General features: G+C 43.7%; 1 protein-coding gene across 1 annotated transcript in view; it reads right to left on the bottom strand.

Moving 5' to 3' along the window:
• vps26a (VPS26, retromer complex component A) overlaps window positions 1-15,591 on the bottom strand; it is a 52,019-nt gene that overhangs the window by 22,653 nt on the left and 13,775 nt on the right. Inside the window, exons 2-4 of the mRNA XM_048551024.1 lie at window positions 15,127-15,276; window positions 6,635-6,710; window positions 3,555-3,711 (exon numbers count right to left, since the gene is read on the bottom strand). Of these exons, the coding sequence (XP_048406981.1) occupies window positions 3,555-3,711; window positions 6,635-6,710; window positions 15,127-15,276 (383 nt within the window). The remainder of the gene's footprint in view (window positions 1-3,554; window positions 3,712-6,634; window positions 6,711-15,126; window positions 15,277-15,591) is intronic.

Below are 15,591 nucleotides of genomic sequence, written 5' to 3' on the forward strand. Positions count from 1 at the left end.
AATTAAGCAGAGTCAATATGGCTTCACGAGAGCAGAATGGTGTCTGACCAATTTATTTTTTGAAACAAGCCTCAACTAGAGTGGATAGAGAAAACCTAAAGATTGTATTTGGATTTGTAGAAGATTACCAACAAAGTACCTCACAGAAGATTAATTCATAAGGTAATAGCTTATGGCATGGAAGGTAGCATATTGGCAGGAAACAGTAAGTGGGGAAGAGGAGCTCTTTCTTGTTGGCAACCTGCTATCTCATGACCTCTCCTCTCATAGGCATGGTCAGTCTCTCTCTGATTTCATTGTTTGTAAAGGGACCAAGGCATATGGAAAGTGGGTGTGATTAGGGAATTGAACTCAATGATCTGGCTTGATCATATTGAACGGCAGAAGTGGCAAGATGCAAGAGGAATACAAACAGTTGAGAGAGATATTAATAGGTTAAGTGAATGGGCAAAAACTTGGCAAATGGAGTATTATGTGGGGAAAATGTGAAGTTGTTTAGATTGTAAGGGAGAACAAAAGAACAATTCTTTAAATTGATAATAACTGCAGAAAGCTAGAACACAAAAATACTGAGAATATTAACACACAAAACAGGTAAAACAAGTAATCAGAGGGGCTAATGGAATGTTGGCTCTCTTATTTCAAGGGGTGTTGAATTTTAAGAGCAACTGTAAAAGGTGCTGGTGAGACCACATCCATGTAGAGCAAACAGTTTGGTCTCTTATTTAAGGAAGAGCTATCATTTCATGGGTGGCAGCTCAGAGAAGGTTCATTAAGTTGAAGCCTGGCATGGAGAATTTGCGTTCTGACCAAAGGTTAACAGATTGGGACTTCACTCATTGGAATTTAGAAGAATGAGAGGTGATCACATTAAAACATATACGACTCTTAAGGAGGTTAACAGGGTAAATGCTGAGAGGATGCTTCGCCACTTGAGGAAGCATAGGACTAGACAGCACAGTCTCAGGGTGAAGGCTGAGATAAGAAGGAACCTCATCTCTCAGAGTTGAAAGTTTTTTGAACTCAAAAGAGGTTTGTGTAAATTTAAGGCAGAGATAGATAGATACTTGATCAAGTACAGGCATCAAATTAGGGAAATCTCTGGAAAGCGGATGTCAGATCACAATGATCATATTGAATGAAAAAACATGTTCAAGAGGCCAACCAGTTTCCTATTTGTATTTCTCAGTCTTATTCACCTTTCAGAACTGCAAGAGCAACTTGATTGTAAAACTCTCGTCCATTTTTTTCAAATCTTTAAACAGCCTCACCCATGCCTCTCTAATCTTCACTAGCCCTACAACAGCCCGAAACTGCGACAATGCGTCAAGTCTTGTTCTTGACCATCCTGATTTTAATTGCTCCATCAGCCCTATGTTTAAAAACACAGGCTCAAGTCTCTTCCTAAACCTCTCCCTCATTTCCCTCCTTTCAGGTGATGGGAGCAATCTTCAAAAGCTTGTTTAATGAAGTGTCTGCAAACGTACATTGGGATATGATGGGCAGTATGGTGGCTCAGTGATTAGCACTGCTGCGTGACAGCACCAGGGACCCAGGTTCAATTTCACACTTAGGCAACTAACTGGAGTGTGCACATTCTCTGTGTCGGCAAGGGTTTCTTCTGGGTTAACTCCCACAGTTCAAATATATGCATGTAAGGCCATGCTAAATTACCAGGGATGTGCAGATTAGGTGGTCTAGCCACGGGAAATGCGTGGCTACAAGGACACGGGGGTGATCTCAGTGGGATGTTCTTTGGAGGGCTGGCCAATTAAACAGGCTAACTGGCCTGCTTGCACACTGTAGGGATTCTGATTCTATATTATGACAATAGGTTAAAAGGTCATGTGTAAATGCAATATTTTGTAATTACAAGTGAAAGCTAATACCAGAGAGCATTCTTTATGAGTGATAATGGGAACTGCAGATGCTGGAGAATCCAAGATAACAAAGTGTAGAGCTGGATGAACACAGCAGGCCAAGCAGCATCTCAGGAGCACATAAGTTGACATTTCGGGCCTGGACCCTTCATCAGAGACGAGGATGGGGAGAGGGAACTGGAATAAATAGGGAGAGAGGGGGAGGTGGACCGAAGATGGAGAGAAAACAAGATACGTAGAGAGGAGAGTACAGGTGAGAAGGTAAGGAGGGGATAGGTCAGTCCAGGGAAGATGGACAGGTCAAGGAGGCGGGATGAGGTGGTAGGTAGGAAATGGAGGTGCGGCTTGAGGTGGGAGGAAGGGATGGGTGAGAGGAAGAACAGGTTCGGGAAGCAGAGACAGGCTGGGCTGGTTTTGGGGTGCAGTGGGGGGAAGGGGAGATTTTGAAGCTTGTGAAGTCCACATTGATACCATTGGGCTTCAGGGTTCCCAAGCACCTCCCAGTCGCGAACCATTTCAACTGCCCCTCCCATTCCTCAGAGGACATGTCCATCATGGGCCTCCTGCAGTGCCACAATGATGCCACCTGAAGGTTGCAGGAACAGCAACTCATATTCCGCTTGGGAACCCTGCAGCCCAATGGTAACCTGCTCTTCCTCTCACCCATCCCTTCCTCCCACCTCAAGCCGCACCTCCATTTCCTACCACCTCATCCCGCCACCTTGACCTGTCCAGCTTCCCTGGACTGACCTATCCCCTCCCTACCTCCCCACCTATACTGTCCTCTCTACCTATCTTGTTTTCTCTCCATCTTTGGTCCGCCTCCCCCTCTCTCCCTATTTATTCCAGTTCCCTCTCCCCATCCCCGTCTCTGAAGAAGGGTCCAGGCCCGAAATGTCAACTTTTGTGCTCCTGAGTTGCTGCTTGGCCTGCTGTGTTCATCCAGCTCTACACTTTGTTATCTAGCATTCTTTATGACTTGATTTATAGAATTAGGACATTAAAGATGGGTAATATGCTCCAGCATCTCCACAAGAAAAGTACTTATCCACACAGCTACCAAACAGCTAACTGTACATTATAATTCGCACTGATACATCAAGCATGAATGCCAAACAATTTTCCAATCCCCTGAAGTCATCATACACACCTTAACAGAGTTTGATAAAAAGATCCATCAGTTCAACTCCATCCAGTCAACAGTGTAACCCACCCCAAGCCTATCATTAACACAGTTGAAAGGAACATCACTGAGGCAAATGGACACCCCAGCTGCCCTCCCAATGTATCTCACTGGCTGCCTGATCTACAATGCTAGCTGGTCTCAACCCAATTCCTACACAATTGGAACCAATGAGTGAGGCAGGTTGAGGAAACCGATTGGGTGGAGCAAGATAGGCAGGCCTGAAAGAAAGGAGAAAAATATCTATCAATCCCTAATGATAATCTTCCATTGATACTGGCTAGGACTTTGCAGAGAGAGGACAGGGTTCAGGTCTGATTCCTCCTCAAAAGATCAGTTGTCACATCTGGTAAAACTCAGTGCAGACTGTTCCTCAAAATGATTGCTAGAACACAGTGAATCCAGTTTTCTTTTTATTTTGGGGAGATGCAGGGGAGCGAGAGAAAATTCAAATAAATCTAAAATTGTTTAGCTGCATTGGAAACAGTTACCTCAGTCTGACATTGGCTCCAATATATGACTCATATGGCTTTTCCACCTGCATGAATTCAAATTCATAGGTTCTGCTCTGTGTCAGTTCTCCAGGCAAAGCCAGCTCCTTCACTAGGTTCACAAACTCATGCGTGTTGCTCTTATCACTGAACAGTTCTGGAACACAGAAGGGATAAAAGGCAGTGAAAGCCATTCAACCTGGATTCCAGTGAAATGAGTGTTAGTTTATGTATTTACAAAATAAATCAGCTCAACCAAAAAATAGAGAAGACAGGGTTTAAAATGAATAAGTTGGAGTTTAAGAATGAAGATGACAACAAATTAAAGTGTCATCAATGGTTTAGGTATCATATCAAAGCAATTCTCGATGCCTGGTTGCCGTACAAAACATATCTACTTCTTTTATGCTATGACCATTCTCTGAACTAGTCACCAACAAATGGGAATCTGACCATCACTCCTTGACATTCAATGGTATTAACATCCCTGAACCCCCTGTATCAATATTCTAGTGGTTACCACTGACCAGAAACAGAACTGAACCAGCCATATAAGTAGTGGATACAAGAGCTGGTTAGAGACTGGGAATTCTGAAGCAGCTAACTCACTATCTAACTCCACTTTCTAGAAAGACAAGTCAGGATTGTAATGAAATACTCCCTACTTGCACCAATCCGTACAGTATCCCACTAGTCACTGTCCATCTCTCAAAAAATGACCTGTTTGTTCCTTGTCTTTGTTTCCTGTCTGCTTCTATCCATGTCAGTACATTACCCCGACTCCAGTGCACTTCAATTTTACAGGCTGGAAAATCCTAGAGCGCCATCCCTAACAGCACTGCAGGTGTCCGTACGTCACATAGGCTGCAGCATTGAGAGGTGCTCCTTTCCACCTTCTCCAGGACAATTATCCAGCCAGCACAACGTCCTAGTCTCAGGCTTGCTGTGGTCGAACAGGAAGAATGACACACGAGGAAGAATGACACACGATTGTTGGATCTACAGTCTAAAAATAAAGTTACTACAGCAAGATAAAGTGTGGAGCTGGAGGAACACAGCAGGCCAAGCAGCATCTCAGGAGCACAAAAGCTGATGTTTCGGGCCTAGACCCTTCAGAGAGGGGGATGGGGAGAGGGAACCGGAATAAACAGGGAGAGAGGGGGAGGCGGACCGAAGATGGAGAAAAAACAAGATGAGTAGAGAGGAGAGTATAGGTGGGGAGGTAGGGAGGGGATAGGTCAGTCCAGTGAAGACGGACAGGTCAAGGAGGCGGGATGAGGTGGTAGGTAGGAAATGGAGGTGCAGCTTGAGGTGGGAGGAAGAGATGGGTGAGAGGAAGAACCGGTTAGGGAAGCAGAGACAGGCTGGGCTGGTTTTGGGATGCAGTGGGGGGAGGGGACGAGCTGGACTGGTTTTGTGATGCAGTGCGGGGGGGAGGGCAAGAACTGGGCTGGTTTTGGGATGCAGTAGGGGAAGGGGAGATTTTGAAGCTTGTGAAGTCCACGTTGATACCATTGGGCTGCAGGGTTCCCAAGCGGAATACGAATTGCTGTTCCTGCAACCTTCAGGTGGCATCATCGTGGCACTGCAGGAGGCCCATGATGGACATGTTGTCTGAGAAATGGGAGGGGGAGTTGAAATGGTTCGCGACTGGGAGGTGCAGTTGTTTGTTGCGAACCGAGCAGAGGTGTTCTGCAAAGCCGTCCCCAAGCCTCCACTTGGTTTCCCCAATGTAGAGGAAGCCACAGCGGGTGCAATGGATACAATATACCACATTGGCAGATGTGCAGGTGAACATCTGTTTGATATGCAAGGTCATTCTGGGGCCTGGGATGGGGGTGAGGGAGGTGGTGTGGGGGCAAGTGTAGCATTTCCTGCGGTTGAAGGGGCAAGGTGCCGGGTGTGGTGGGGTTGGAGGGGTGTGTGGAGCGGTCAAGGGAGTCGCGGAGAGAGTGGTCTCTCCGGAAGGCAGAGAAGGGTGGGGATGGAAAAATGGCTTGGGTGGTGAGGTCGGATTGTAGATGGCGGAAGTGTCAGAGGTTGGTGGGTTGGTATGTGAGGATGAGGGGGATCCTCTGGGGGCGTTTGTGGCGGGGACGGGGTGTGAGGGATGTGTTGCGGGAAATGCGGTCAAGGGCTTTCTCGACCACAGCAGGGGCAAGTTGCGGTCCTGGAAGAACGTGGACATCTGGAACGTGCGGGAGTGGAATGCCTCAACCTGGGAGCAGATGCGGCGGAGGTGGAGGAATTGGGAATAGGGAATGGAATTTTTGCAGGAGGGTGGGTGGGAGGAGGTGTATTCTAGGTAGTTGAGGGAGTCAGTGGGCTTGAAATGGACATCAGTTTCTAGCTGGTTACCCGAGATGGAGACTGAGAGGTGCAGGAAGGTGAGGGATGTGTTGGAGATGGCCCAGGTGAACTTGAGGTTGGGGTGGAAGGTGTTGGTAAAGTGGATAAACTGTTCGAGCTCCTCTGGGGAGCAAGGGCGGCGCCGATACAGTCATCAATGTAACGGAGGAAGAGTTGGGGTTTGGGGCCTGTGTAAGTGCGGAAGAGGGACCTGCTCCTGAGATGCTGCTCGGCCTGCTGTGTTCATCCAGCTCCACACTTTGTTATCTTGGATTCTCCAGCATCTCCAGTTCCCATTATCGCCATTACTAGAGCAAGACTGTTTCTCTTTCTTCAATCCAGATAAAGCCAAATGGCAATGTGGTGCTGAAGGAACAAGGCTCGAGTCACAGCTATACATTCAGGTCACATTACACTACTATCACCATTCTCCAGTGAAATCAAACAGCAGAGAGTACTAGAGATAACGAGGTGTAGAAATGGATGAACACAGCAGGCCAAGCAGCAGAGGACCAGGAACGCTGACGTTTCATGGGAGTACTAGTGTGGAACAAAGGGCTTTTGTGCAATAGTGGTAACATTCCAACTACAAACTAGGAGGCCTGCATTCAAGTCCTACCTGTTCTAGAGGCGAGTAATATCATCTCTGAAAGGTTGAATTAGAAAATATCTATGCTTATATCTGCAGAAAATATCCATAGGAGATGGATGGAAACATGTCACCAACTCACCAATCTGCCCAACAAACTCAATCCGAATTCCTTTGTGCTCCAAACGCTTCCCTGGCTGTTTAAAGGTCAGGTTTACCTGGTAGGTAAATGAAATGTTAAAAACATTTTATAAGTCTTCCATCTAAATTCATAGCCTCTAAATTCATTTTGCTTTATCCTCCTCTGCCCTCTTACTCCATTATTTCAATCCACGATGGAGTAGCTGCAGAGCATGCTTACTGGGGAGGGTAAACAGTCAAATAACAGGAAAAGGGTTGAGGTTCTGCAGGCAGATTTCAGAGAGTTAGGAATGAGCCAGACAAGCAGGACCTTAAAAAGGTAGAAACTTTTTTCTTCAGAAATATTCCAAATGTGATACACTCTTGAATAAAAACAGGATGACTGAACAGACAATTGTCTGGACAGTTGCTGCAGTAGGCACATTTACAATCCAGGGGACTTTGAGACCAGTTCTACAACACTGGGACCTGTACAAGCCAGAAAGGAATCACTTCAATAGTACCAGGGCCAGTATCCTGGAAAGGTGATTTTGCTAGTGCCATTGAAGGGGGTTTAAACTAGCTTGGTAGGAGGGATAGACCCCAGGCATTGATTACAGGAAGAGAAACAAAACTGAAAATGAAAAAGGGAGGAAAATTGTAAGTAAAAACCTAAAGTAGGGAAAACAATGGCTCGAAAATTCAGTTGTTATTACAAGTAATGACTTATTGATTTCAACACAAGATTAGCAAATAAAAATGAGCTGAAAACATCGATCAGAACTCGGAAGTTTGATCTTATAGCTACTGCCCAAACGTGGCTTAAAGACAGAACTGGCTACTAATTATCTACTCTCCTGATTACAGTTTTTCAGATACTTGGGGTGTATCAGATTCTGAAACAGTCAGAATATGATAGACATGTAGACAACAACTCTTTGATAGTGGGGATTTCAACTACTCCAATATTAACAGGAAAAAAAGTTAGAAGATGTAGAATTCTTCAAATACATTCAGGGGGACTTTTTTTTTTAAAAAGTCTATTACGTAGCAAGCCCAACAAGACATAGGGTAGTTCTGGACTTTGTTTTAAGAAATCAAAACAGTACAGGATGGAGTAGTATCACCAGTAGAGAATTTTATCAAAAAAGTGACCAAAACTTAGTCAGATTGAGAATCGACATGGAAATAGATAGGCAGGTTTTCATACAGCTTTTACTGGGAAAAGGTCAATTGTAAGCTAAACTACATTGATTTGAGATGAGATTAAGGAGATACAATGGCAAAATCACTCGGCAATGGCTTAAAGACACCATTGCTAAACTATTAAATCAGAGACCCAGATAATTCTGCACTTTTAGAAAGGCGAAGTGGAGGCTGGGCCATGCTCCAGCTGGAATCAATCCATGGTTCCGACAAGATGTAATCAGGTGATGAGTTGCTTGACTGGAAGTTCCATTTCCTTGCATTTAGGTCAGGGACATGTTAAACACAAACAGGACAAACAACTAAATGAAATAATCTCAAGGTTAAAAAGGATGGAAGGATTAGACAGCAGTGAGATGGAATCATTGAATGCCTACAGTGTAAAAACAAGTTTACACTGACCCTCCAAAAGGCAACCCAACCAGGCCCACTGCCTACCCTATCCCTCTAACACTGCATTTGCCATGGCTAACCCACCTAGCCCACACATCCATGGACATTATGGGCAATTTAGCATGGCCAATCCACCTAAACTGCACATCCTTGGACTGAGAGGGGAAACCCACGCAAACACAGGCACGATGGGTAACTGTTTGTGGGGTTCGTGCAAGGCTAGAATCAAAGCTGGTTCCCTGACACTGAGGCAGCAGTGCTAACCACAGATTCACCGTGCCATCCCTACAGTAAAGGGAAGGAAGAGAGAGACAGTCGTCAGGTACAGAGGAGGGAAAAACCAGTTCTCTCAGGTTAAAGAGATGGATTGGACAGACTGGAAAATGCCGCCTTTCTGATGAGTTATTAAAGTGAAGCAATCTACCCATTCATGTGGATGTTAAAAAAGGTCCCAGTGATATTGTGAGAAAGGATTGGGGAAATAACCCTCATATCGTGGCTTTTTAAAAAATAATATTTACCTCTCAAAAAGATATTGTGGACTCCTATCATGCATATAGGAATATAGGTGGTGTAGACCAATCGGCTCATTGATTGTGGTCAGATGTGGTGACCAGTGACAACTCAAAGTACTTCACTGACTGTAAAATATTTGGGGTGTGCTTAGGTTGCAGGTATGATGTGAAAACAAGTTCTTCCTTTTGGAATTAGAGAAATACCTGCATGTGGGACTAGACATAGTTACAGATGCAAACGAAAAACTATGATCATGCATTATAATTTATACAGCATTACCTTGATTAAATAACGAAAGACTCAAATCATTGTATTTCACAGCATCATACTGGCATAATAACCACCTCTAATTCATAAAGTGTCAAATGAAATACAAGACATTTTTAATTGGTTCCTGAATCGGAGCACCACTGGGACAACTATATTCATGGTTTACTTTGCAAATCTGGAGATGGCACAGCCAAGGGGTGCCCGCTTGAACCACATGATAGTGCTTGCAGTGAAGGCATTTCCATTGCTGTTAGACAGGGGTCTCCAGCATTGTCACGTGGTAGTGATGAAGGAATGGCATAACTGCTGGATCTGGTTCCTGTGAGCAAGTAATAATTTCAGGTAACTCCACTGTGGTTTCCCTCCAGCAGCACGCTACATGCGCAGTGAGAGTTTGGAACTATGACACCACTCCTGAAAAATTTAGCTGGAAATGTATGAAACTCACAGATTAAGACTTCATAGTTATTTATGGAGACCTGGGTGCTTTGGCAAAGCAGCAAATAGAAATGGTCCAGCTATCTGACAGTATAGTAGGTTCAGGCTAACAATGCAAGACGTTTTGCAATGCAGGAGGCCATTTAGCCCACTGTGTCTGTGCCAACTCTCCAAATGACTAACTTCTCAGTGCTGTTCTCCGGTCTTCTGCACAAAAACCTGTACATTCTTACTTTTTCAGGCAACAGTCCAATTCTTTTCATAAAGCCTTGAATAAAGCTGCCTCCATCTCATTCGGAAACAGTGCTTTTCAGATCCTTACCACTCAATTGTGAAAAAGTTTTTTTCCTGTCACTTTTGATTCCTTTACTCATTGTTTAAATTTGTGTCCTCTAGAAGTGGCAACATTTTATCCCTATTTACTTTGTCTAAAGCTTGCATAATTTTGAATACTTCCATCGGATATCCGTCACCAATTTCTTCCCACAAAGGAAGACGATATCAACCCCTCCAACTTATCTTCATAATTGAAGCTCATGGCTTGAGCCATTCTTGTAAATGTCCTCTGCACTGTCTTGATTTCCTTCGGATCGTCAAACCTTCCTAAAAGCTCAGAGGCCATAACGGAATACAATGTTACAGCTGAGGTTTAATCAGTGCTTTATATATATTCAGCGTTAATTCCTTGCTCTTGCCCTGACTGATATAGTCAGAGTAGTACAGTATGCAAACGGGCCCTTCGGCCCAAACTGATCCACGCTGACCATGGTGCCCGCTCAGCTAGTTCCAACTGCACGCATTTGATCCATATCCCTCTAAATCGTTCTCATCCATGTACCTATCCAAATAGCTTTTGAATGCTGCGATTGTATCTGCTTCAACCACTTTCTCCAGCAGCCCATTTCATACAGGCACCACAATCTTGTGTGAAGAAGTTGCCCCTCAGGTCCTTCATAAGTCTATCCCTCTCACCTTAAACCTGAAAGGTATAACTTTCCAAAATGGAACACCTCTCAGTTATCTGTATTGAAATGCACTTGCCAATTCTCACCCCACTTCCTCATCTGATCAAGATCCCTCTGTAATTTTTGAGGACCTCCCTTGCTAGCAATGACACCTCCTAATTTTGTACCATCTGCAAACTTACCAATTATATCTTGTACTTTCATATCCAGATCATTCATGTGAATAATTAATAACAAAGGTCCCATCACCAAACCCTGGGGCACACCACTAGTCACAGGCCTCCAGTCCGAGAAGCAACCTTCAACCATCACCCTTTGCTTCCTACCATCAAGCCAATTTTGAAACTCATTAGCTCGCTTTCCTTGGATCACGTGCATAATGACCTTCATGATTATCTTGCCGCGTGGGACCTTGTCAAAGCCTAAAGTCCATATAGACAACATCAACTGCCCTCCCCTTATCCATCCATTTGGTTACCTCTTCTAAAAGTTTAAAGATTTGTCAGAGATAACTTCCCACGCACAAATCCATGCTGACTATCCCTAATCAGACCATGACTATCCAAACATTGGTTGATCCTGTCCCTTGGTATCCCCTCCAATAACTTGCCTACATCAGGCTCATTGGCTTGTCTTTGCTATCTTACTTAAACAATGGAATAACATTAGCCAACCTTGTCTTCTAGAACTTCACCAGTGGCTAAAAATGAAACAAAAATCTCTGCAACTGCCTCTGCAATTCCTTCCCTAACCTCCCACAATATTGGAGGATGGGTTTGATCAGGTCCAGAGGATTTATGCACCTTAATGTGTTTTAAGGCTGCAAACACCTCCTCTCTGGTAATGCGTATGCAGTCTAAAACATCCCCGCTTGTTTCCCTTATTTCCTTAATATCCATGTACGCTAAGTAAACACTGAGGAGAAATATTCAGTAAGAATCTTCATGTCCTGTGACTTCACATAGACGACCGTGTTGATCTTTAAGAGGACCTATTTTCACCCTAACCACCCATTTACTCAATATAGCTATAACAGCTCTTGGGATTATCATTAACCTTATCTGCCAGATTAATCTCATTCCCTCTTTTTGCTCTTCTGATTTCCCTTGAGTGTGCTCCTACACTTTTTATTGTCATTTAGGGATTCACTTGAACCTGATAGCTTAAGCTCAACATATGCCTCCTTCTTTTTCCTGACCACAGCCTCAATATCCCTTATCGGCCACGATCCCTAAACCTGCCAGCTTTTCACTTCACCCTAACAGGGACATACTGTTCCTGGACACTATCAGTTTTAAAAGCCTATTTGCCAGTAGTTCCTTTACCTTCAAACAGGCTCACCCAATCAAACTCTGCCAGATCCTGCCCAATGGCCCCAAAATTGGCCCTGTTCCAGTTTAGCACCTTAACTTGCAGACCTGTCCTATCTTTTTCCATAAGTATGTTAAAAGAAACAGTTATGGTCACTGAACCCAAAGTACTCTCTGACTGATACTTCAGTCACTCGCCCGACTTCATTTCCTAAGAAAAGGTCCGGTGTTGCACCCCACTAAGTAGGGCCCTCTACATATTGATTTAGGATACTTTCTTGGACAAGTTTGACAAATTTCACCCCGTCCAAGCTTTCACACGCCAGGTGGCCCAGTCAATACATGGGAAACTAAAGTCTCCAACAAATACGACTACTATTCCTACAGGTACCTGTAATCTCTTTAAACATCTGCTCTAGTACCCGCTGGCTAACTGGGCATCTATGATAAAGTCCCAATAGAGTGACCATCCCCTTCTTGTTTCAAAGTTCTAACTGCATGGCCTAATTTCATGAGGCCTTCACAATATCCTCTTGAAGCACTGTTATGTGCTACCTTTTCATAAAGGCAACTCCCCCTTCTCGCTTCATCGTACTTCTGTCACACTCGTAGCTTCTGTATGCTGGCAGTCCTGCCCTTCTCTCAGTCATGTTTGTGTTATGGCCATAATATCCTAGACCCCAGAGCCTATCCATACTCTGAACTCATCTGCCTTACCAGTCAGGTGTCATGCATTGAAATAAATGCACTTTAAACCAGAAGTCATTTCCTTTCCTTTACTGTGCCCCTGGCTATCCTGAATAGTAAACTTGCTCCTGATGGCTAACATATTTTTCCCTGACTTCTCAATGGCCCCTCACTTATTCAGAGATCCACCTCCCCGCCAAACTAGTTTAACCCCTCCCGGGTAACACTGGTAAAACTCCCTGAGAGGATATTGAACCCCCTCTGACTCAAGTGCAACCCATTCCTCTTGTACAGGTCACCTCTACCCAGAAGAGATCCCAATGATCCAAGAACCAAAATCCCTGGCCACTTAACCAGTTCCTCAGCCACATATTCATCTGGTCTATCATCAACAGAAGTAATCCAAAGATCACTACCCTTGAGATTGTGTTTTTTTTAAAAGCTCTTACCTAACTCCCCTCACTCATTTCACACGACCCCATCTATTTGTCTACCTACTTCATTTGTGCCAATGGGCACAATGACCTCTCTTCAGAATGTTCTGCAACTGCTCAGAGACAGAGACATTCTTGGCCCTGGTACCCAAGAGGCAACACACCAATAACCCTAGCCTACTGCATATGATATCATTTTCTCAACCTATTCTCCCACCTTTAATGACTTAAGTACCTATATAGCCAGGTGTGTCTTCTCTTTACGTTTATAAATTTTATTTTACACATTCTCATCATGTTCTTCCTACCAAAACATATCATCACACGCTTATCTTTCATCTATTCACCCATTCCACCAGCACTACATGATCCTCTTCCTAGGGGCTTCCAATTTTGTGTACTGTCTGCAAACTTTGAAATTGGGCTCTGTACATCATGGTCTAGGTGCCTAATGTGAATTAGGAAAAGCAGGCTTTTGTGACCCCTGAAGAACTCCACTATTATCCTTCCTCCAATCTGAAAAATCATCTGCTAACCATTACAGTTTCTTATTACGCAGCCAATTCTGACCCTTTAATTCCATGAGCTGTAATGCTGTTGTGCTACTGCATGTTCACCCCTCACAGTCACTTTATTTTTCCATGTTGCGCACTTCAATGGATTTGTAGAATTTTTAATTTCAACAATCTCAGAGAACACCAATATATCTCCATTTCTTCGCCTCTTCCTTCTAGGTAGAAGCCATCTAAAGACATGTCACCTGGAAATTGACCCTCCTTTAAAAACCAAGATAAATCTTCAATTTCTTTAAAAGGGCAACATTAACTAATCTGATTCACTGATTGGCTTAGTACTGAAGATAAGAAACAGGAGCAAGAATAGGTCATTTGCCCCATTCAACAGGACCATGGCTGATCCAACATTCTCACATCCACTTTCTTGTCCTTTCCCCACAACCCTTTTGATCAAGAATCCATCTCACTCTTAAAAATATATTCAAGGTCACTACTTCCACAGCTTTCTGTGGCAGGGAATTTTCATTCCTCTTGCAACTTGCCCTTCAACCTATTTTTGTCATCTGCAATTTTGGCTACAGTACATTTGCTCCTTCCCCAAAGTCAGTAACATATTATAAAAACAGTTGCTGTCCTAACAAATTCTTGTGGAATCCCATTGATTACAGTGTGAGAATGAACAAGTTCACCTGCCTACTTCCATAAACAACCTAAAATCTTTCGGCATTTTTTGGTTTTCATCACACTTCCATCATCTATAAAGATGAAACAGCAATACACCACTAGAACAGACCCTTTGGCACTTCAAGCCTGTGTCAACACATTTTGACCTTTCATACTAAAACTGTCGTCACTTACAGGATCCGTATCCACCTATTCATTCCTCTTCATGTATTTGTCCAAGTGCTTCTTGAATGCTGCTGTGTCTGCTCCCACCAATTCCGATGGCAGTGCATTCCAGTTACTCACCACCCTTTGCTTGAAAAACGTGCCTCGCACATCTCTTTTAAACTTCCCCCTCACACCTTGAACATGTATTCCCTAGTAATTGACCCCTCCACCCTGGAAAAACACCTCATACTTTCCACCTTATCCAAGTCATTTACGATCTTATAAACTTCAACTAGGTCACCCCTCAACCTCCTGTGTTCCAGTGAAAACAAAAACAATCTATTCAACCTTTCTTCATAGCTAAAACCTCCCCCCATACCGGGCAACATCCTGGTAAACTTTTCAAGTACCACTCCAATTGCTCCTTAGCATGAATGAGTGAACATCAATACTCCTCATACTACACAGTTTGGGACAAGACCCACCAGCAGCACCTCAATGTATCTAGCGATGGGTAGCAATTGTATCATTACCCATATCCAGGAACAAACACCCAATGAAAGAAACATAGTTAGTGTATAACAAAAACAACATCGGGCTTTCAGTTACTTCTTACCTGCTAATTACCATGCTTTAAAAAATATTTTTCACACAGCAAACACTTTTGGTCGGGAATGCACTGCCTGGAAGTGTGGCAGGGGAAGTTCATTTGAGATATTCAAAAGGGCATTAGATAGTTACTTAAATAGAAACAATCTGCAAGATTATGGAGAAAAGGCAGGAAATTGACACCAAGTTAGAATGCTCAGCGAGAATGTGCTAACATGATGGGCGATATGATCTTTCTAATAATTCTGAGATTACGGGCTTGATGTTTGAGTCACGTATCTCGAAAACAGCATTAGTGATGAAACAATCAGAATAAATGCAGTGATTAGCAAAGCCTTACCTTCCCGGTTACTGATTCGCCATCATAAAACAGATAATTTTTCTCTATTTTACCATCTTCACTTTTAATTTCTGCAGTCTTCCTTGTGTCGGCATCGTTGAGAACAATATTGATGTCGCATACTGGAGTAAACAAACCACCCAGGAAACTCTAGAGATGATAGGAGACAAAACCGTAACAACTTACAAATCAATAGGCAACCATTACACAAAGAATCCTACCACATGTTCCCACCGTACCACTCAGTGACAATAACCAATGACCTGTCCTAGAGTTCACAAAGGCAACAATCAAGGCAGCACAACACCTCTTCTTCCTCAAGCAGCTCAGGAAATTTAGTATGTTCATAAAGTTTGTCACGAACTTCTACAAATGCACCACAGGAAGCACACTGACAAGGTGCATAACGGCCTGGTATGGCAACCGCTCTGCCCGGGATTATAAGAAACTACTGAAGATGGTGTG

This window comes from Stegostoma tigrinum, chromosome 20, assembly GCF_030684315.1.
Source record: "Stegostoma tigrinum isolate sSteTig4 chromosome 20, sSteTig4.hap1, whole genome shotgun sequence".
Classification (NCBI taxonomy): Eukaryota; Metazoa; Chordata; class Chondrichthyes; order Orectolobiformes; family Stegostomatidae; genus Stegostoma; species Stegostoma tigrinum.